This window comes from Telopea speciosissima, chromosome 2, assembly GCF_018873765.1.
Source record: "Telopea speciosissima isolate NSW1024214 ecotype Mountain lineage chromosome 2, Tspe_v1, whole genome shotgun sequence".
NCBI classification, from domain to species: Eukaryota; Viridiplantae; Streptophyta; class Magnoliopsida; order Proteales; family Proteaceae; genus Telopea; species Telopea speciosissima.
The window spans coordinates 80,215,525-80,236,712 of record NC_057917.1 but is presented as its reverse complement, the minus strand read 5'-3'; the positions used below and the strand labels follow the sequence as shown (position 1 = coordinate 80,236,712).

General features: G+C 42.7%; 1 protein-coding gene across 3 annotated transcripts in view; it reads right to left on the bottom strand.

Annotated features, from left to right (window-relative positions):
* Positions 1 to 1,780: 1,780 nt before the first annotated feature.
* LOC122652010 (pleiotropic drug resistance protein 3-like) overlaps positions 1,781 to 21,188 on the bottom strand; it is a 53,815-nt gene continuing 34,407 nt past the window's right edge. For 2 of the 3 annotated variants that reach the window (XM_043845627.1, XM_043845630.1), the window contains 3 exons: positions 13,692 to 13,863; positions 12,260 to 12,514; positions 1,781 to 2,071 (listed from right to left, as the gene is read on the bottom strand). In XM_043845627.1, the coding sequence (XP_043701562.1) occupies positions 1,805 to 2,071; positions 12,260 to 12,514; positions 13,692 to 13,863 (694 nt within the window). In that variant the 3' untranslated portion in view covers positions 1,781 to 1,804. Of the gene's footprint in view, positions 2,072 to 12,259; positions 12,515 to 13,691; positions 13,864 to 21,188 lie in introns of those variants that run through there. The other variant, XM_043845628.1, reaches the window with a different exon arrangement.

Below are 21,188 nucleotides of genomic sequence, written 5' to 3'. Positions count from 1 at the left end.
AAAATTTAAGTTCCATCTGATCTGCCATGTGCGTACCATCTATTCAGGGCTATATGATTATAATAAGTCACAAATTAAAATTTGACATGTGTATCTAACCAATGGTCAAAGCAACCATATCAGCCCTCCATAGGAATGATGGACAGTGTATGAAAATTTCAATATATATTCAGCAATTAATAATTTAGCATTGCATGGCTCATGCATTGTCATCACCTTATATGAACTCTCTACCTATCTCTACTTTATTACATGATGGCCAGCCTCTTGCCAAGAAGATGTTAACATAGGTAATGAAACCATAATCATCCATTTTTGGGTCTCTGGATCCAATTCACAATCCACCTGCAAGCCAATGGTAGTGTAGCTAATGCATAATTTCTGCCTAAGTGGTCTGTTTCAATTGCATCCACAGGTCTGGTTGCTGCTCTCCACTCATTTTGAACCTAATGTGCAAAACTTTACAAACTAAAGACACTCCTACCAGCAACAAAAGGACAGACCCCAAAGAAGCGAAAAGAGATTGAACCACTAGAACAAAAACAAGAAGTCAACAAGCAACTCAAGAAAGAAGATTTCAACAAAAAAAAGTCACAAAAACAGAAAACTTAAATGGTGGACCAAAGAGGGGTAATCCCTCACTTTTGAACAAGAGACAGATTTGTAGGACTTCTAGGCCCCCCCCGGGGGATTTCGCCTTGCAATGATCTTCTATGTCAGCACCAATGGCCCTGATGATAGATGGACGGGTTCAAATCTTGTTGCGAAAAATATGAAAATTTCCCTCCATCCAAATATGAGAAATGCTGCTACAAAAAGCAAGCTTGCCCATGCCACTAATAGAGTCCCTTTTAAAGGCCTTCACAAGCCAAATAGCCTCAAGAATGGCACTAGATTTACACTAGATCCTGAACTTTTTTCTTCTTTTCCTTTCTATCCTTGTTCAGACAATAGAACACGATTTACAGTAAAAGTTTTAGGACTGCCGCCATGGTAAGGGGTATGTTCAATCATTTGTAAGAAGGGGGAGGCAGATTTTATGACTATTGATGAGGGTGGTGATCCTTCACCACGTGGTGAAGGAAAACTTCTTCCAAAGTTTTATGACTATATGCAAACTATGAACTGCACAATTCGACCCTAGTTGTATCACATGGATAGACGATTCAAGGACGCTATTAATCAAAGTAATGATCTAGATAGACTGGGAATGTATCAAATTCAATCATTCATTTCAGTAAATTTCATTTTTTTTCACTGGATATTTAGAACAATATATTTTAAATTAGCCAATTCTATTTGTGCTAAAACTTGACATGTGACCCAGTGACCTTGACGTGTATCAATCACAAATTTCATCCTCATTCAATTAGCCACATGGCATATATTTCTGTCATTCCATAGATTCAGGTAGATGTGCCATACAGGAAAATCTCTCCCTCCCTTAAAATTAACTAGATTTAACAATTTGTCAAGTTGTTTACAAGCATTGCCCATCTTTTATTCCAAACATTCACTACACGTATTTAATGATACAGGTCATGCCTGTACAAATTTTCATAGAAAAAATAAAAAGGGAAATTAGATCTCAAATTGAATATGATCTTATTATTTGCAAGACTGTTTCTCTCTATTTCCTTCTCTACAAACACAGCACACCATCATTTAAATAGACAAGGAGAGCTATGTTTGAAATCTCCCCTTTACTACTCTTATAAGCTAGACTACTGTCTACTTATAGAGGACCAACATAACATTAAGCACAACAAGGAAAGCAGGGAAAGGTAATACAACTTTATGACATCTACCTCCTTTGGAAGTTTAGCTTACCGATACAAATTGCAAAAAGAAGTGCAGTGGCAAGAGGGAAGGCAATAAGAAAAATGGCCACAACATATAACTGGTCATGGCGAAACCCGAAGTAATCTCTTATAAAGTATGATAGTGTTTCAGTTTCACCAAACACCATTATCTCCTTGTTTACATTTCCATATTGTGAAGTGAGGAGACCATTTAGTGTCCAGGATGTAGGGGTCAAATAATACAACCACAACCACCACTTGGGAATTTGCTGCAAGAAAGAAGAAGAGCATCACAATGTACAATTTGGAAAGCATAAGCCCAAAACATATAATTACTTGGATAATGAAATAAAACATGTGATGATGCTATTGAATGTTTTTCCACTTTTCAATTCGACAGTTTGGACAATGTGTCAACTTTTTAAAATTAACCTAATTATATGGAAAATTGAAGGATTCATGGATAGCAGTTTTGGTACCCCATTTATGACATGTTAATGGAGGTCAATCAAGACTAATTGATGTTAATGTGGACACCCTGTACTATCTACATGTCATATTTAGGGTCTTAGTTCAACCATATAGCCTACAATGTACTACACGTCTTCCTTTGTACTTTCCCAGTCCAAAATCTTTCAAGAATTTGTGTTTTGAAACATTTTCTTTAATTGGTAAGAGACAGAGTCTATTCAGATCCAATCTTGGGATATGGGTAGGGAAGACAATCTACCTACCAGTAAGTTTGGGCTTCAGGCCCTCAATTGACTTTCCACATGCCAGATTTTTCCACCAGTTTAGCTCCTGGCAACAAACCTGCCAATAAAAAAGGGCATACCCAGTGCACGAGGCTCCCGCCATTTCAGGGTCTGGGGAGGGTCATAGAGTACGCAGGCTTACCCCTGCTTTCACAGAGAAGCTGTTTCCAGACTCGAACCAGTGACCACTTGGTCACAATGGAGCAACCTTACTCTGCAAATGTTTTTTTTTTTTTTAGAGTAAATTACTCGGACCTCCCCTGACCTTTCTGACAATTCAGGGAACCTCCCTTGACCTTTCTGACAATTCAAGGAACCTCCCCTGCGTTTCTGACAATTACTCAGATCTCCCCTACTTTTCAAACTTGGTTTCACTTAGTCCAAGTTCGTTAACAATGTTAGTAATAAACCATCACTCACCAAAATACCGTTACTTATATATCACCATTACACTTTGCCCGGCCAACAAGTAATCAGTACGGTGACTGCAACTTCACCTCCATTTTGATCTTTACTCCATTCTACTACCTACTGCGAGCAGGTGGTGGGACTTGGAAGAGTTGAAAATTGGAAGAAAGATTTTTTTCTTGGTCTCTGGTGTATCCATATCTGGGTTGAATTCAAAAGTTGCAGAGAGCAAGAGAAGACAGCCACGTCCTATCCTTGTCTAGACTTACGCATTGCGGCTCATTTCACCGTGATGAATCTGAAAACACTAAAGAGAAGTGGTTTTCCTTTATGAATACCATGTGCGCCCACAATAATGTCGACTCCAACACTGTTCCTGCTTGTCTGTTACAGACCACCAGTACTACTTGGGAAGTCAACCATCAACTTCAACACCCTGTCATCCACCAACTGATGCAAAAACACGTGGAATTTGAAGTGGATCATGCTCTGGATATGTTCATCCCTTACTCAAGTGACAGCGGGCCTGAAACAGATTAAGAATGTATTATTTTATATTTACCACTTTTGTAACCATAGTTACTTTTGTTCTACCTTAGTTTGATACTGTGGTTTGGTTTATGGTTTGTACCCTTTGTATTGCCTATATATATGGCTCTCCTCCGTTTGTAAAAAAATCATCCTTTGAATGAAATCATCTCTGATATTTGGTATCAGAGCCATGGTTGGCTAGCACCTTTTGTGTATCTTGTCCTTCGAAGCTCTGTTCTAGGTTTTCATTGTGCTATGGTGTGACGGTTATTTTCCAAGCCTTAGTATGCTCTGCAGTTGCCGTTTTACACGGATCCTCTGCATCAGAATTCAGGCTTGCTGAACTAGTTTTCAGTCTTTATCCAGATCTCTGGCTGATAAAAGTTCCTTGAGCAAGGTGTGGGTTGACGGCAGAGACCGCAATAAATCCCGGCACGCTCCGATTACCTTCGGCCTGAGACCTGTATGTTTCCTCTTAAACCTTAACCCATATCTTGATGTTTTCCGACGAACAACTCTTTCGGACAGGATCCACATCTTCAAACTTTATATTTCTTCGATGGCTCTGCAACCCCCTTCATCTTCTGGTGTTACTCTTAAGACATCTCATGCTGCTAAGGTCGATTATCTATACGAACTTAGCGACACTCCGGCTTCTCAACAGATCCATCCAACCAATTTCCCTATCATCAATCCCTATGATGTCTTCCCTAAGGCTTCTTCTTCTGTCACCACAAAGTTCCGTACTATTATCTCTCCTAAGAAGACTTCTGGTCTCAAGGAGTACGTTCAGGCACCTCCTTTCTCTCAGAATCATATCACCGCCTCTGGCAAGGAACAGTATTTCCCAGTAGACATCAGTCCAGATCTTATCCGGCAGTGGATCGCCCTTGGTTACACTCACCTTCACCTTAGCGCTGTCAAGATCGCAACCACTTTCCATGGTCGTAAAGGACTTCCGGTGGCGATGAGGCTTAATCTCCTTGATACAAGATTTCGCAACTTCCCCCATGCCACGATCACAGATGTCCAGACTACTCTGCATGATGGAACGATCTTTTATACGGTGTACCCAAATTATAATGTCTCACTTCAAGATCCAAATCTCCCGGATGCCTGGCAATTCCTTGTCCAACTTACGGGTGCTCCTAAAAAAGAATCGATGATTGCAGCAACACTCCACTACCAGATCTGTTACCGACTTCAGAACCATGCTATGAATCTCAATACCGGCTTCTCCAGTAATGATTCTGCCCTCTTTGTTCAGATTGGTGAAGATCGGATTCCTACAATCACCCATGTTCCCCGGCAAATCAGCCGAGCCGAGTTAATCAAACTCATCCCTGAGTCATGGATCACTGCTTATGAGTCCACTCATAACACCCCTGCTGCAACACCGCCCCTTACCTCCACAAATTCTGTCTATAAGCCCCTTGAAGATGGACGTACTATGGTTACATACCCACGGCTAGCCGATTTCTGCACTGCTATTCCGATCTATCCACAAGATCATGTAGGTGACCCTACTCCTCCTCCAGTGCCTAAGAAAAAGAAGAAGAAAGGTCCTGATCCTTTATGGCTCCGTTTTCAAGCAGGTTATCCTAATGTCGGCCCTCTTGGCGAAGATAGAGGCCGTTATCAATTCATTGTCGACTACGGCTCTGGAAAGCCATGTTCCTTGGGCTGTTGCACTCCTCCAGCCCCGCCGACCTTCCAAGCACCACCACCTGCTACTTGTAAACCAGATCCACCACCAGCTCCGCCGGCTCCACCAGCCTCTCCACCCCTGATGCTTTGGCAACAACAGATACAGCAAGCCATCCCTTGCTTCATGGCTTCCGACTCCGACGGTATTAGCAAGAATTTCCCCCCTACAACAGATTATGAAGACTCAGATCATCGCCGCCATAAATGGAAAGTTACTCCTCCCAGCATTATTGACAATATGGGACAGATGCCGGTTAACTCTACGGTTGAAGCTCAACTCAATTGGCAGGCAGAGAATGCCCTGGTCCAAAATCAGTATCTTCACAAACTGATTTCTTACCAGGAACACCATACCCTTGCTCTGCAACAAAACGAGGTTAACATCCGGTATCTCAAAACACGGATAGAAACTCTCCATCAGGAGCTCATGCATATTGCTACAACAGTGAAGGATTCCTCTTATGCCTCTGTCCTGATCTCTGTTCGAGAAAAAGAAAAGAAGCACTTGGAAGAACAGCTGCATTACGCACAGTCTCCCATCCCAACCAGTCCTCCCTCTTATGAGTACCCACTATTTTCAGCCTCTTTTACTTCTCCTATTCACCCCACACAGCAAGCTCCCCACACTTTTCCTACTGCCATGTTTAAGGAGTTACAAGAACAACAACGTAACCTTACTACTCAGAAGGCCAAATCCTCAAAACCCAAAAGGTTTCACCCCTCTGCACCTGTACCCCCGGTTGTTTCTCTCCCATCATACCCTTCTTACCTCCCATCTACTCCTACTCCATCAATCCAACCTACTTTCCAACCTCTTCCACACGGACCCCCTGGTTTTGTTCCCTGGGTTCCACCCATGCCTAAGCCCCCTACGAAGCCGCCTCCTTCTGACCCTGCTTATGCTGTTGTGCCTCCACCCACAAACCCAAATACCCTCAGCTCTTATCTTACCCACCTGACCGTTCAGGAACCTATCCCAGTTCTGTCTCTGTCCAAGGTTTCCTCCTGTACTTCTCTCTCCTCTAGTGATGTTTCCCTGACTGAACCTCCCTCGGTTTTTCAGACACATCCACCTCCCACAACGGATCCTACTAAAAGTGTCACTGAACCACTAGTACACAGTGATAGTGACCATGGTTCTACTGGTCCGACCCAGCAGCCCTACCTACCACCCCAGGTCGCGTACCCTTTTGCGAACCAGGATCCTAAGCAGCTGTTTACTTTTGATGATATTCCTTTCCACAAATGGCCTGATCGGATTTCTGAGTTCCATGTTTGGCTTACCGTAGAACTGTTACAAGAAGGCTCCACTGATAACACAGTTCTCACCAAGTTCCTTGCCCGTACTCACGGAACTCTGCAAGAATGGTTTATGGCCCTTGGTGGCTACCGACAACTTCAATGGACCCAAATCCTGATTGATGTTTTCATCGCCCAACTCTATAATGAGATGATTGGTCCTATTGAAAACAATCGCATAAAAGCCAGAGAGGAATATTTCCAGATGAAATGCTGCTCCTTTCAGAAGACTGACCTTGCCAAGCATTACACTAGAATGCTTGAACGGTTCTATATTCTTGGTGGCCTTGATGACCCCAATATGAAGCAGGTCTTCCTTAATTCTTTCCCGGAACCATTGGGAAAAGATGCTTCAAAGGCCTTACAACACTTGGGTCTTCGGATTGGCCAAGCTCCAATTGGCAGACTTTACCAGGAGATTTTGAGTGCTCTTCAGAAATTATGCGACCAGCAGCTCTTCTTCAAACAATGGGAAAAGACTACTCACAAGATCACCGATGCTTGTGATACATCCTATCTCAAGATTAAATGCAAAGAGTCTAATTGTTCTTGTCCCACCAAGAAGAAAGCACATTTTTCTAAATACAATTCCACTCATCAGTATCCCTCAAAGTCTTCTAAGGTCTCCTGGTCCAAACGGTCCAAGCACAGGCACAAGCAGCAGCATCCGCCTCCTCACAAATACAAATACTTTAAGCAGAAGAAGTTTCGTAATAAAACTTCTACTAAGTGTTATGCTTGTGGCAAGCCAGGTCACTTTGCCAAGGACTGTCCTGACAAGACAAAGAAAGCTAAGCTCATGCATATGCTCACCCAATTCTCCATTGGTGATGAACCAGATGCAGACATCGAATCTCTCTACTCCATAGATGATGATTTTTCCCCCGATCTGCTCTTTGCCTTGGAAAATTAGGATGATCTATCTAGCAGCTCTTCTGATGAGTCCGATGGATTTGACCCCATCTACCCAGTACTCAGTCAAGGACCCCCCCCTTCCTTCCTCCCAACCCCTTACTAGTCCCCTTCTTGCAGTCACCAAAGTACCTCTCCCTCAAGCCCCTTTGTACATCTCTGCCACCACATGGGAACGCCCTGTCAAGGTTATTGGTTATTTTGACACTGGCTGCTCCATGACAATTCTTGCCCCCCATGTTTTGCCCTCTTGGTTTTGGAAACCTCAGCAACAGTTTTTCACTGCTGCGGACGGAAAGACTTTCTCGGTTGACCTTATCTCTAAAGGCCCAGTCCGTTTTAAGCTTTTCCCAGCCCTTACCCTTAGTCATACTGTCTTAGGATCTTCCCTTCCTGGACGAGATGCCCTTATAGGTTTTGACCTCCTCTGTCGTCTCCCCCATCTCCGATGGAGCATCCACGGTCTCAGCCATAAGAAACATTTCCTACCTTGGACCCCTGTGTCGAATTTATTACTAACATCCCCTCTTGTAGATATCAAGCAGCAGCTTCTCTCCCAGTGCAGTGCTGAGTCTCACACTGAATTTCTCACTAAGTGTGACCACCCCCTGTGGCAGAACCCCAAGTTCTCCATCCGCTTACCATTCAAAAAGAATGAAGATGCAAATCCCACTAAAGCAAGTCATTCTGGCATGAACCCTGAGCACCTTGCTCTTGCTCGACAGGATGTTGCCCTGCTCCAAGCCCAGCACCTTATAGAGAAGACATCTTCCCCTTGGGCATGTGAAGCCTTTTATGTCAACAAACGAGCAGAACAAACACGAGGCAAACTTCGATTGGTTATTAATTATCAGCCTCTTAACGCCTTCCTAGCGGATGATAAGTTTCCTCTGCCGACTCGTCCTGCTTTTCTCCTCCAACTCTCCAAAGCAACTATATTCAGCAAGTTTGACTTAAAGGCAGGTTTTTGGCAACTTGGCATTCACCTTGATGATCGAGCCAAGACCGGTTTCTGCATTCCTGGCCACCATTTCCAATGGACTGTTTTGCCTTTCGGCCTCAAGGTTGCTCCCTCGCTGTTCCAACAGGCGATGCTTCAAGTTTATGAATCTATCCAGGACCAGGCTCTCATTTATATTGATGACATCCTCCTCTTTTCTAAAGATGAAGAAAGCCATTCCAAACTTCTCCAGAAGTTCCTTTCCCTCACTTTACAGCATGGCATCATGCTCTCTCGTACTAAGATGGACGTTGCAGTTTCCACTATTAATTTTCTTGGCGTCACAATCTCCAATGGCAGTTTCCACCTCCAACCTCATATTGGGCGTTCTCTTCTCGCCTTCTCCGATGGCCCTCTGACCAGACAGCAGTTACAGCAATTCCTCGGCATCGTCAACTATATGATTGAGTTTCTCCCAAAGCAGATCCAGTACACTAGCACTCTGCATCGACTTCTAAAGAAGGATCCACCTCCTTGGTCTCTGATGCACACCAAAGCCATCCAGGCTCTCAAGCAATTGGCCCAGAATCTTCCTACTTTATAGATTCCCTCTACAGGCCTTCGCATCCTTCAGTCCGACGCTCGTTACACCCAATGGGGTGCTGTCCTCCTTGAAGAAGTTGCAGATAAGTCCCGCCGAATCTGTGGATACCGAAGTGGTTCTTTCAAACCCTCTGAACAACATTATCATTCCACCTTCAAAGAAATCCTAGTTGTTCGACGAGGAATTGAAAAGTTTCAATTCTTCCTCATGGGACACACTTTCCTAGTTGAACTGGATATGACCTCCTTCCCCCACATGCTGCAGTTCAAACAACGTCAGCTCCCAGAGTCTCAACTCTTGCGATGGGCTCAATGGTTCTCTCAGTAGTCTTTTCGGGTAAATCATATCAAGGGTAAAGATAATGTTTTAGCAGATTTTTTATCACGGAACAAACCCCCTGCTTCCTCTTCCATACCTGTTCTTTGCATGCCTTTAACCCCTGGCGCATCCTCCTCCTCTGCTCCACCACCAATAGACCCTCTTACCTCTTTACTCCTGGCTCTTCCACCACCATTACTTTGTGAAATCTCTCTTAGAACCTTACAAGCCAATAGTATCTCCACTTACCAGTCTGTCCTTAAATCCATTATCCACAAGAATGGTCTCCAATACGACTGGGTCGTATGCCATCCTGATTATCCCTTCCTCACACCTTTTACCATTAATCCAGCCCTCTTTGACAAAGATTGTGTCATGTTCTTCTGGCATCTCCTGGCTGTTCATTGGATTGCTATGACCTTCAACCGTCATACCCTCCTCCACTATCTTGAATCTGTCTCCATTGTTTTCACCAACCCTACCGGAAATTACTTTTTCCGTCTCCAGCGTCCTTAATGCCTTGCCCGTTTCCTCCGCCTTTTTGCCCCAGTTACCTGATGGATAGCTATGCTCCAGGAACTCCCCAGTGATGACTCTCCTTTTGTCACCTACATCTTTCACCGTCCCCCGGACTTCATCCATCATGACCTTGTTACCCCACCTATCCTCGACCATCATTTTGTGGCCTATGATCCTATTTTCTTTCTGCATGGGACCAGCCAACAGGATCTTTTTTTTTTTTTTTTGCTAGCCAAACATGGCTTTGATACCACGTCACCTCTTTAATCGATAAGGATCCCTCTTTAAAAGCCCTTTTATCTCGCCTCGATCTTGCAAAAAAGAATGTCAGATCATTTGAAGATCTTATATCTCCAACCACCGTGAACCAACGACGTCACCCTTTCCTTCACCTCAGCCGCGGTGGAACCCTAGTCGACGATTTCTTCTCTGGAGAAGATGACAATCGAATTCTCTTCGGGTTGGTTCATCGTTCCCTTGTCAACGGTAGTTCTGTGAATCTCAGCCATTTTTTCAACCACCAGGGAGAATTAGGGTCTTTGGATTCTGAGGAGAGATGCGGGTTTAGGCTTTCGGAGGTCGTGGGTTCAGAATTTCTTTGGAAGGCGGAGGGCTTCGTTGTCGGATGGCGCTGAGGAAGATGGTAACATTGAAGGACCAGGTAAGGCGGTTTCGGACAAGGGAGAGGAAGGGGATCGCTCTGCGGACTTTCAATTATTTGTTAAGGGTTTTGAGCTTGGTCGTCGTGAAGCTGTGGTCTTGTTCTTTCTAGTGAGTTTCTTATCTACAACATATGGTTGGGTGATTCTTGGGTTTTTGGTTACACAATCTTGCATCCTCGGTGGGGTTTTCAATCTGAGAAGATGAGGATGCCACAAGAGCAAAATGAACCCTAAACCTGGGGGTTTACCGCTGGCAAGTGAAGATTTAACCAATTCCTTTCTTTGCGCACGATGGGAGGTGGGTGGATCGATCGATTGCAGGTTAGGTTTGAGTTGAGAGGCTTTGGGAGGTAGGAGATGACGATGGGATTGGGATTTGAGTTACCTATTCATTAAGGGCAATAGAGTAACTTCCTAAATGGAAAAATAGGTATAATTGTCAAGTTTCCTAGGTTTTTCAAATTTATCCGTTAACCAGCGTTAAAATACTAATGGACTAGGGCTAAGTGAAGCCATGTTTGAAAAAGGTAGGGGAGGTCTCAATAATTGTTAGAAACGCAGAAGAGGTTCTTTGAATTGTTAGAAAGGTGAGGGGAAATCTGAGTAATTTACTCTCTTTTTTAATAGAGGGAAGTGTTTCCTGTGGAGGAGCGTGGCCCCTGTGCATGTGTGGAAGAATCATGAGCGACATTTCTGAATTTCAGGGGGCGGGGCGGTCATTTCACCTCTTGGCACAGCGTGCATGCTCCCCCATGGAGTTCTTTTTCCCATAATTATATTCAACGAAGCCCCAAGAGTACAAAGGAATACCCCAACATGAGGAGCGGAAAAAGAAAAAGGATCAAGAATTCTCCCTTCCAGCTCAAGGGTGATGAAGGTTCCAAGAAGCTTCAAGGAAGAGAAATACATAGAGTTGAACATAGTAAAATAAGAAATTGAAAGATTTCATTGAAGTTGTTCGTTTGGAAATTTCTGTTTGTAGGGGGAGTTGACCCAAGGGCCAATCTTAGATGTAATCTCAAATGAGATGGCTGCCCAAATCTGCGGGACAATATAGGATTTGGAGTCTACCTTCGCAGGTTTCTGTTTCTTTCCATATGAGGTAAATTGTAGCACAAAAGGCAAGGGATGAGAAAATTGCACCTAGAAGCATAAAACAAGCAAATAAAGGGCAAATCTCACAGCTATAGAGCCACTGAAGGGCTTTTGGCTGCCTGTCTGTTCTGCCACATGGCAAATATCTACTACGATCCAAATCTAATTATGGTATTTCTTTGCAAGATTATGCTCAATTTCATATGTGGCAATTCCATCAAGATCTCTTCGTTAGTTGGGGGAAGAATCCACACGAATCGGATTTTTTGAGGAATATATTTTAGTATAATATGTTGAAATTCATTTGAAATACATGGTGTGTCATACAATTGATATAGACCATGAAAGTTGAGATGTATCATATCATGAAGATTTTCCATCTTTTGAATGATCAGAATGAACATATTACCAACCCATGAGGTAGAAAATCTGCGAAACAGATAGAAGATCTTTCCTTTTCCCTAACATAAATGATGCACACAAAACCTAGATGTGGTTATATACTGTCTAATGTCCATGAAAATGAAATGAAATAAGATGAACTTTCACTATTATCCCAAAACCATATGGAGAACCCAAAGAACAAATACACAGGCTTAACAATCATACTCAAAAGCTTCTCAAAGTTTGACAGAATTCGAGCCATAAATATACAAAATCAAAATATCCCCAGAATGTTGTATAGAAGATAGATGGTTAGTGCTTACCGGTTTTGGTATCAGGAATCCAGAAAATATATTCATCAATACATAGAAAGCAGAGGATGATATGGCAGCAACCTGAATATTTGGTGTGGAAGCCACAAGCAGCATCCCAAGGTAATTGAAGAAAAGAATTGTGCTGAAAGTAGTATAGAGGTACCAAAATATCTTATACGCTGATAGTCCATACCCAATCATAGGATATGAGATAATGAGATAAATAAGAGATTGAGCAAACAAATAGGGAAGCTCAATTACCACCTGCAAATATCAAGTCCTTTTTTATAAACTGAAAAAGTACCAAATAGATAACAGCAGAATTTCTTGATAAATCATTGGACCATTTTTACATCGCTGGGATATTTTCAGGTGGATTGAGAAGTCAATTTTTTGACAAGCCACAGACCAACTACTTGGACATTTCACTCTCTTTAAGGTCATACCTGTTGTTGACTCTTAATACAATGATGTTGAATACCTTGCCCATTCATCAACTTGTGAATGGGGCTGGATCCAGGGTCCAGGGTCAATGGTTGAACCATCAAGGTTGGGCTGAGACATAAGGAATTGTTATAGGGATTTGAGGTAATTGGATATTGAATATATTTATGTACAAATTGAAGTTGTTACTCTGGTTAAGATTGTGAAAGGTTATGCGTGCAAATATACTATTGGCCTATTTCAATGCCTCAAACCTCTACAAGACATTAGTATGTTCTGGGTCCTAGTTTTCTAGTGATGCAGTGAGTGCGTTCCATGGCCAAGAATGAGGGGATAGTTCAGTCCCACATCGCTCAGATAGTGTGCGACTACTAGACTTAAGATCCTGGGAAGGGCCTCTCCACCATGAAGCTTGGGCTTTTGAGATGGACATTGTCAAATGGTATCATGGCGGGATGTCTATGCAGCGAACCATGTGGGGTCCTATGACCCAAGCTGCAGTGAGTGCCTCATGGTCAGAGTCCCACATTGATTGGGTAGTGTACGATTGTTGGGCTTAAGATCTTAGGGAAGGGCCTCTCCATGAATGTACGTCATCAAGTCAACCATCTATTAGGTGCCAAGTGGCAAGCCCATCGGCCAGATTGGTTGGGCTGAGCCAGGTCCAACCGCCGTTGTCATGGCATGGGAGATTCCAACCCACCCCCCCCCCCACACACACACACACACACACACACACACACACTGGTGTAGTGGAGAACACTCTCCTATATATAAAATATAAGAGCTTAAGAGAGGGGAGTTATAAATTTAGTTTCCAATGTTGGACTCGTGTGTTTTTTTCCTTTTTCATGGAATATAAATATAGTGTTAGGTACCTGACTAATAAGCAAGAGCTGATGGAAACACAAATGAGGAGAAAAAAAAAAAGTGAAATGAATACCCCCATGAGAAGAAACACACACACACACACACACAGACAGAGAGGGAGGTTGACCTGTGCAAATGAATACCCCCATGAGGAGTACATTCCGGCAAATCTTTCCCTATACAACACAGTGCGCTCTATTGCAACAAATGGTTGGACTGATGAGCAATTGTTTACAGCCAAGAAAAGAATACCAGTAAACATTGAACCAAATACATTGAACAGGTCTTGTTGGTTATCTCTACAAAACAAAATGAAATGAATTATGTTAGTGCTTGGAATAGTCTTCTTATCTCTTTGAATATAAACTTAGACAAAAAGAGCACCTTCATGTGGTAACCCCTTTCTTGTCTTCAAAAGTCTGATTATTTTGGTTAACTAAAAATGCTTCTTTTCTAATCAGAGGAAAAGACAAATTTATGTATGCAAAAAGTATCTTTAGATTAAAATTCGGGAAAAAGCTGGGCACACCTTCAGTGTACCGCACCCATTGTGTCTATCTCTCCTCCCACTTACAAATGACCCCCCTGCCTCTCCTCCATAACACCTGATCCCACACCCTCGTTGGTGCCTGCTCTCTAGTTTACTGCACACGGGCGGTGTGCCTATCCCTTTCCCCAAAATTTTTCTTAATTAACTAAAAATGCTTCTTTTCCAATCAAAACAAAAGACAAATTTATGTATGCAAAAGTACCTTTACGTTAAAATTTCCAATTTTGTTTACGCAAAAGTTTTTCTAGGCCAGCCTGTGTGGAGAAGTTTTCAAGGTCAGTCACCTATTTCTATTGCGTGGAGGCATGATTTGAACGATCCAACAATTGGACATCAAGGAAGTGATCTCGATTGTCCATGTGTACGGTGATAAGTAGTCAAGGGCAAGTGAGAGGAAGTTGTTCAGCCCAGAAGCGTAGAATTAGACTAGCTTCCTAGAACATTGGATCCTTAACGGCTAAGAGCCTGGAGTTGGTAGATGTTATGAGGAGACAAAAGATTAATATCGCATGTATCCAAGAGACAAGATGGAAGGGTAACAAAGCTAAGGTGTTGGATGACTTCAAACTTAGGCATTAAGGAGACCATAGTAATAGAAACGGAGTGGGCATAATAGTGGACAAAGATATAAAGAATGATGTAGTAGAGGTCAAAAGACTAGGAGACAATTTCATCCATCAAACTAGTATTGGAGAAAGAGGTTGTCAATATAGTTTGCGCTTATGCACCTTGGGAACTCATGGATGATTTAATGCAGGGTTTTGACCAAGATGAATCGATTATTATCGGAGGTGACCTGAACGGACATGTTGGGAGTGATCGTAGAGGATATGAAGGTGTCCATGGCAGTTTTGTGGTTGGGGAGAGGAACGAGTAAGGGACCTCAATCCTAGACTTTGGGGCAGCTTATGATCTTCCCATTGTAAACACTTTCTTCGAAAAAAGAGAGGAACACTTAGTTACCTTTAAAAGTGGGAACCACACTAGCCAAATAGACTTCTTCCTTACAAGAAGGGCAAATAGAATGGTGTGTAAGGACTGTAAGATTATCCCTAGGGAGAGCCTAACCACCCAACACAGACTGGTGGTCCTGGATATGTACCTCAGTGCACAGAAGCATAGGAGGGAACCTATGTACCCTAAGATAAGGTGGTGGAGATTAAAAGGGAAGTCTTATGGCCTTTTTCTGATAATGTGGTCAAACATGGAAAGTGGAACTTTGAGGGAGACACCAATGCGATGTGGAACGAGATGATGACTGCCAAAGAAGTGTTAGGGGAAGTGAAGGGCAGTCGTCAGGCCCCTAGGGATACTTGATGGTGGAACGATGAGGTACAAGCTGCCATTAAGACCAAGAAACATGGCAAAGGACTAAAGAAATAGAAGATAAAACGAGATATAACGATGCTAGAAACGAAGCTAGGAAGTTGTGGGGATGGCTAGGATGAAGAAGTATGAGGATCTTTATATCAACCTAAACACTAAAGAAGGAGAAAACGATATATATAAGATAGCTAAGATGAGAAAAAGGAAGAGCAGAGATTCCAATCAGGTGAGGTGTATTAAGGATGATGATGGAAAGGTGTTGGTAAGGAATGAAGACATTGTGAAGAGATGGAAGTTGAGATTTAGGTAATGGATGTAAGGTAAGAAAGAAGAAGAAGATAGAAGAAGAAGAGAAGGAGAAGATGAAGAAATGGAGAGAAAGAGAATTCGGTGCAAAAGTTGTGTGTTCAAGAGAATGTCTCTCACACACCCATATTACTTCACTAATGAGAATAGAACAAATTACATACTCCTCCCTAGGGAGGTAAAAGGGAAAAAAGAGAATTACAACATAAGGCAACTAGTAAACTAACTAGTCCCTAAATTACCCTTACAACATATAAACTCTAACACTCCCCCTCAAGCTGGAGAATAAATATCATGCATTCCCAGCTTGCATAATAGGGTACCAAACTGGAGAGAAGAAAGCCCTTTGGTAAAGATGTCCGCCAATTGATCACATGTCTTCACAAAAGGAGTGCAAATACAGCCGGAGTCTATTTTCTCCTTGATGAAATGCCGGTCCACTTTGATGTGCTTAGTTCTATCGTGTTGTACCAGATTGTGAGCAATGCTTATAGCTGCCTTGTTGTCACAATAGAGCCGCATAGGATCATTTGCAGCAAACCCTAACTCTTGAACTAATCACTTCAACCATATAAGTTCACAAACTCCATGTGCCATTGCCCTAAATATTGCCTCTGCACTGGATCTAGCTACAACAGGTTGTTTCTTGCTTCTCCATGTAACCAAATTACCACCAACAAATGTGTAATAACCAGAAGTAGATCTTCTGTCTGAGATGGATCCAGCCCAATCAGCATCTGTAAAGCCCTCTATCCTCAGGTGATCATGCCTGGCATACAATAGTCCATTCCCTGGGGAGGACTTCAAGTATCTAAGCATACGGTATGCAGCATCCAAGTGCCCACTCTTGGGGGCATGCATAAACTGACTCACAACTCCCACTGCATAAGAAATATCTAGGCGAGTCATAGATAGGTAGATGAGTTTCCCCACTAATCTCTGGTACTTCCCTGCATCAACAAGAGGGGGACCACAATCTTCTCCTAGTTTATGATTTTGCTCAATAGGAGAGCTCGCTGGTTTGCAGCCCAACATCCCTGTCTCTTTTAACAAGTCAAGAACAAACTTCCTTTGACATATGTTGATGCCTTTCTTGGACCGTGACACTTCAATTCCCAAAAAATACCTCAAGGGACCCAAATCTTTAATCTCAAACTGTTGAGCCAAGTAGGACTTCAGTCTAGCTAACTCAACACTGTCATTACCAGTCACAATAATGTCATCAACATAGACTATAAGGGCTGTAATGGTACCATTACCAATCCGAATAAATAAGGTATGGTCAGCTTGACTTTGAGAGTATCCATTCTTCAGAATAGCCTGCTTGAACCTCTCAAACCATGCTTTTGGAGATTGTTTGAGACCATATAAAGCCTTCTTGAGGAGACACACCTTGCCTTTAGCTAAAGGGAACTTGAAGCCAGGAGGAGGCTGCATGTATACTTCCTCCTCTAAGTCACCATGGAGGAACGCATTCTTCACATCCAACTGGAATAGGGGCCAATCCCTATTGGCTGCCAATGATAAGAGAACCCGAATAGAATTGTGTTTAGCCACAGGAGCAAATGTTTCCTGATAATCAATCCCATACACTTGACTATAACCTTTGGCTACCAATCTTGCTTTGTACCTCTCAACTGCACCATTAGACCTCTACTTGATTGTATAGACCCACCTGCATCCGATTGGGAACTGGGAAATAGGGTTAGTACAAGCTAACTCAACACTGTCATTACCAGTCACAATAATGTCATCAACATAGACTATAAGGGCTGTAATGGTACCATTACCACTCCGAATAAATAAGGTATGGTCAGCTTGACTTTGAGAGTATCCATTCTTCAGAATAGCCTGCTTGAACCTCTCAAACCATGCTTTTGGAGATTGTTTGAGATCATATAAAGCCTTCTTGAGGAGACACACCTTGCCTTTAGCTAAAGGGAACTTGAAGCCAGGAGGAGGCTGCATGTATACTTCCTCCTCTAAGTCACCACGGAGGAACGCATTCTTCACATCCAACTGGAATAGGGGCCAATCCCTATTGGCTGCCAATGATAAGAGAACCCGAATAGAATTGTGTTTAGCCACAGGAGCAAATGTTTCCTGATAATCAATCCCATACACTTGACTATAACCTTTGGCTACCAATCTTGCTTTGTACCTCTCAACTGCACCATTAGACCTCTACTTGATTGTATAGACCCACCTGCATCCGATTGGGAACTGGGAAATAGGGTTAGTACAAGCTCTCTTTTCTTTTCTAACAGCAATCGGAAGGTCTAAATCAGAGGGAGGAGAAGGGATATCACCTGAATGAGGTCGGTGGAGCTCAGGATGAGGATCCAAAGAGGGCTCTTGGCAGGTCTTCTGTCCTGTATTATGCAAGCCTTCACCTCTTTTGTATGTAATGTAGTAATCTTTCTGATTACCAAAACCATTTTCAACAACAACAACCCCTTCTGTTTCATTGCTAGCATCATCACCTGAATGAGTATCAGTATCAACAACAGCCCCTTCTTTGTGTTTCCCAATATCAAACAGAAACGGAGAAGTAGGCAAAGGTGGATAGAAAGGAATAGAAGCAGCCTCCTCATTTCCACTATTCTCCCCCTGAAGAGGATGATGAGAAGAAGTAAAGAAAGGAATAGATTCAAAGAAGGTAACATCTTTGGAGAGAAATGTCCTTCTGGAAGAAGGATGGTAGCACTTATACCCCTTGGTAAAGGAGGAGTATCCAAGAAAAATACATTTGAGTGCTTTGGGGTCAAGCTTGGTCTGAGCACATTTATTGACATGGACATAGCAGACACACCCAAACACCTTAGGAGGAAGAGAGAAAGCAGAAGTCTGAGGAGACAACAAGTCTATAGGGGAATTGGAGCCAAGAAGTTTAGAGGGCATGCAATTGATTAAAAAGGCAGCAGTAAGAAGGGCTGCAGACCAAAAAGTCTTAGGAACATGCATGCCAAACAGGAGACTCCTAGTGATTTCCAACAGATGGCGATTTTTCCTTTTTGCCACCCCATTTTGTTGAGGGGTGTCAATACAGGTAACTTGATGGATAATGCCATGATCAGTAAAAAACTGTTGAAGCCCCCCATACATATACTCCCCCCCTTTATCAGAACGAACAATTTGAATGCGAGTATGAAACTGGGTACAAATGAGCTGATAAAAATTTTTAAAAGCATCATAAACATCACTTTTTTGTTTCATCAAGTAGGTCCAAGTGGACCTGGAATAGTCGTCAACAAAGGAAACAAAATAACGATAGCCAGACAGAGAAGTTGTGGGAGATGGTCCCCAAACATTAGAGTGCACAATATGGAAAGGAACATCAGATCTATGACCATGATAAGGATAAGGAGAACGACAATGTTTGGCAAATAAACAGGGTTCACACTTAAATACATGGGAAGAAGGAATGGAAGAAAACAGGTGGGGTAATTTTGCCCTCATAATACCAAAAGAAGGGTGACCCAAACGCTGATGCCACAACATAATAGAGTCAACATCACTATTGTCATTACGCCCACATACATATGACTGAGAAGTCGTAAGAGAAGATGGACCTGTATCAAGAAGGTAGAGCCCCTTTTCCTCACGGCCTCTGCCAATTACCCTCTTTGTCACCAAATCCTAAAAAACACAATGAGATGGAAAGAAAGTAACAGAGCAATTCAAGGATTTGGTTAGATGGCTCACAGATAGGAGATTAGTATGAAACTAAGGAACATGTAGAACAGAGTCAAGAGAGACAGATGAAGTAACACGGACACTACCTTTACCAGAAATGGAAGAATAGGAACCATCAGCAACTCTAACCTTTTCCTGACCATAATAGGTAGAGTAAGAGTCATAACACTGAGATATGCCAGTCATATGGTCAGTGGCTCCAAAATCAATGACCCACATAGAGGTAGTAGAAGAGCCAAACGTAGAGGCCTGTAAAGTGGAAGCTGGCAGTACACCAGTGTCTATCTGTAGTCCATATGGAGGTCGCATATGTGTATCCTCAGTCAACAAGGTGCATGCTCTGGCTCCCCCTCTTCTGCTGCCTGGTATACCAAGGAGCTAACCATGAAGTGTCCAACATCTCTCTCGCGTATGGCCAAACTTCCCACAGTGGTCACAGCGGAACCTATCTCTGTCATTTTCTTGGGTTGGGCCTTGGCCTCTTCCACCAAGAGCTGACATAATGTAGGAATGAACAAAGAAAAGGAAACGATACTCAAATCCAATGGGGAGTATATTCTCAACCCAAAAAGAAATTTTCAAACACTGGTAATTGCAGTCCAGGTAGCAAACCAAGCTAATACGTCAACAATATCCAATTCCACCATGCTTCAAAGTGTAATGGCATCATACAACAACACGAGAGACTCAAACAACACACCTCACCAACACCAAGCAGCTGAAAGTATCACATACCATCTAGGTTGGTAGCTCCCTTCTTCACCAATAGCACCTTCCATCCATTATAAAACAACCCATAATCTTGAAACAATATAACTCAGCAAATAAAACCCATCAAATAGGTTCAATACAGTAGTATATCACAAAACAGTCATTATTTCAACAACTGGCAGCATTATAGAGCATCACAGTTTGGAGTAGCAGAGAAAGAGGGCTAGATATCACGAGCTGAGCTTATATAGGCTTGAAAGTAGACTCCAAGGTGACTCCACAGGACCTGATTTCATCTCCAATTGACCTTGGATGAAGGAGAAACAAGAAAAACTTCCCAGAACAGGCGAAGTTACTGTAGCAGAAGCATAAAAAGTGAGTTGCAGACCTTGGGCTTTCCTCCTTTGCAACCAATGTTTTAGGGGCTTGAAAGGGGACCCTAGGGCGACTCCAATGGGCCAGGTCCAAGCTTCAACAAAGCCAAGATGAGGGAGAACAAGGGCTGTTTCAGAAAGAGGAACAGTAATTTCTCGAGTTACTGCTCACAGAACAGTATTCTGGGTTGTCTTTCATTGATTTGGGCTTCAAACAGCCAAGTCTTCACATGAAGACCTATCTTAGTGCTTCCATAGGCTTCATCAAGAGATATGGCATGATTTCTTCAAAGTTTTCACATATCAGCCTCTTCCTTGGAACCCCTTTGTAACCTAGGGTTCCAAAGAGAGGGAAAGGAGGTAGAGAGCTTGTAGGACGACTCTCAAACCAGAAACGGAGGTTGCTCTGATACCAAGTTGAGATTTAGGTAATGGATGTATGGTAAGAAAGAAGAAGAAGATAGAAGAAGAAGAGAAGGAGAAGATGAAGAAATGGAGAGAAAGAGAATTCGGTGCAAAAGTTGTGTGTTCAAGAGAATGTCTCTCACACACCTATATTACTTCACTAATGAGAATAGAACAAATTACATACTCCTCCCTAGGGAGGTAAAAGGGAAAAAAGAGAATTACAACATAAGGCAACTAGTAAACTAACTAGTCC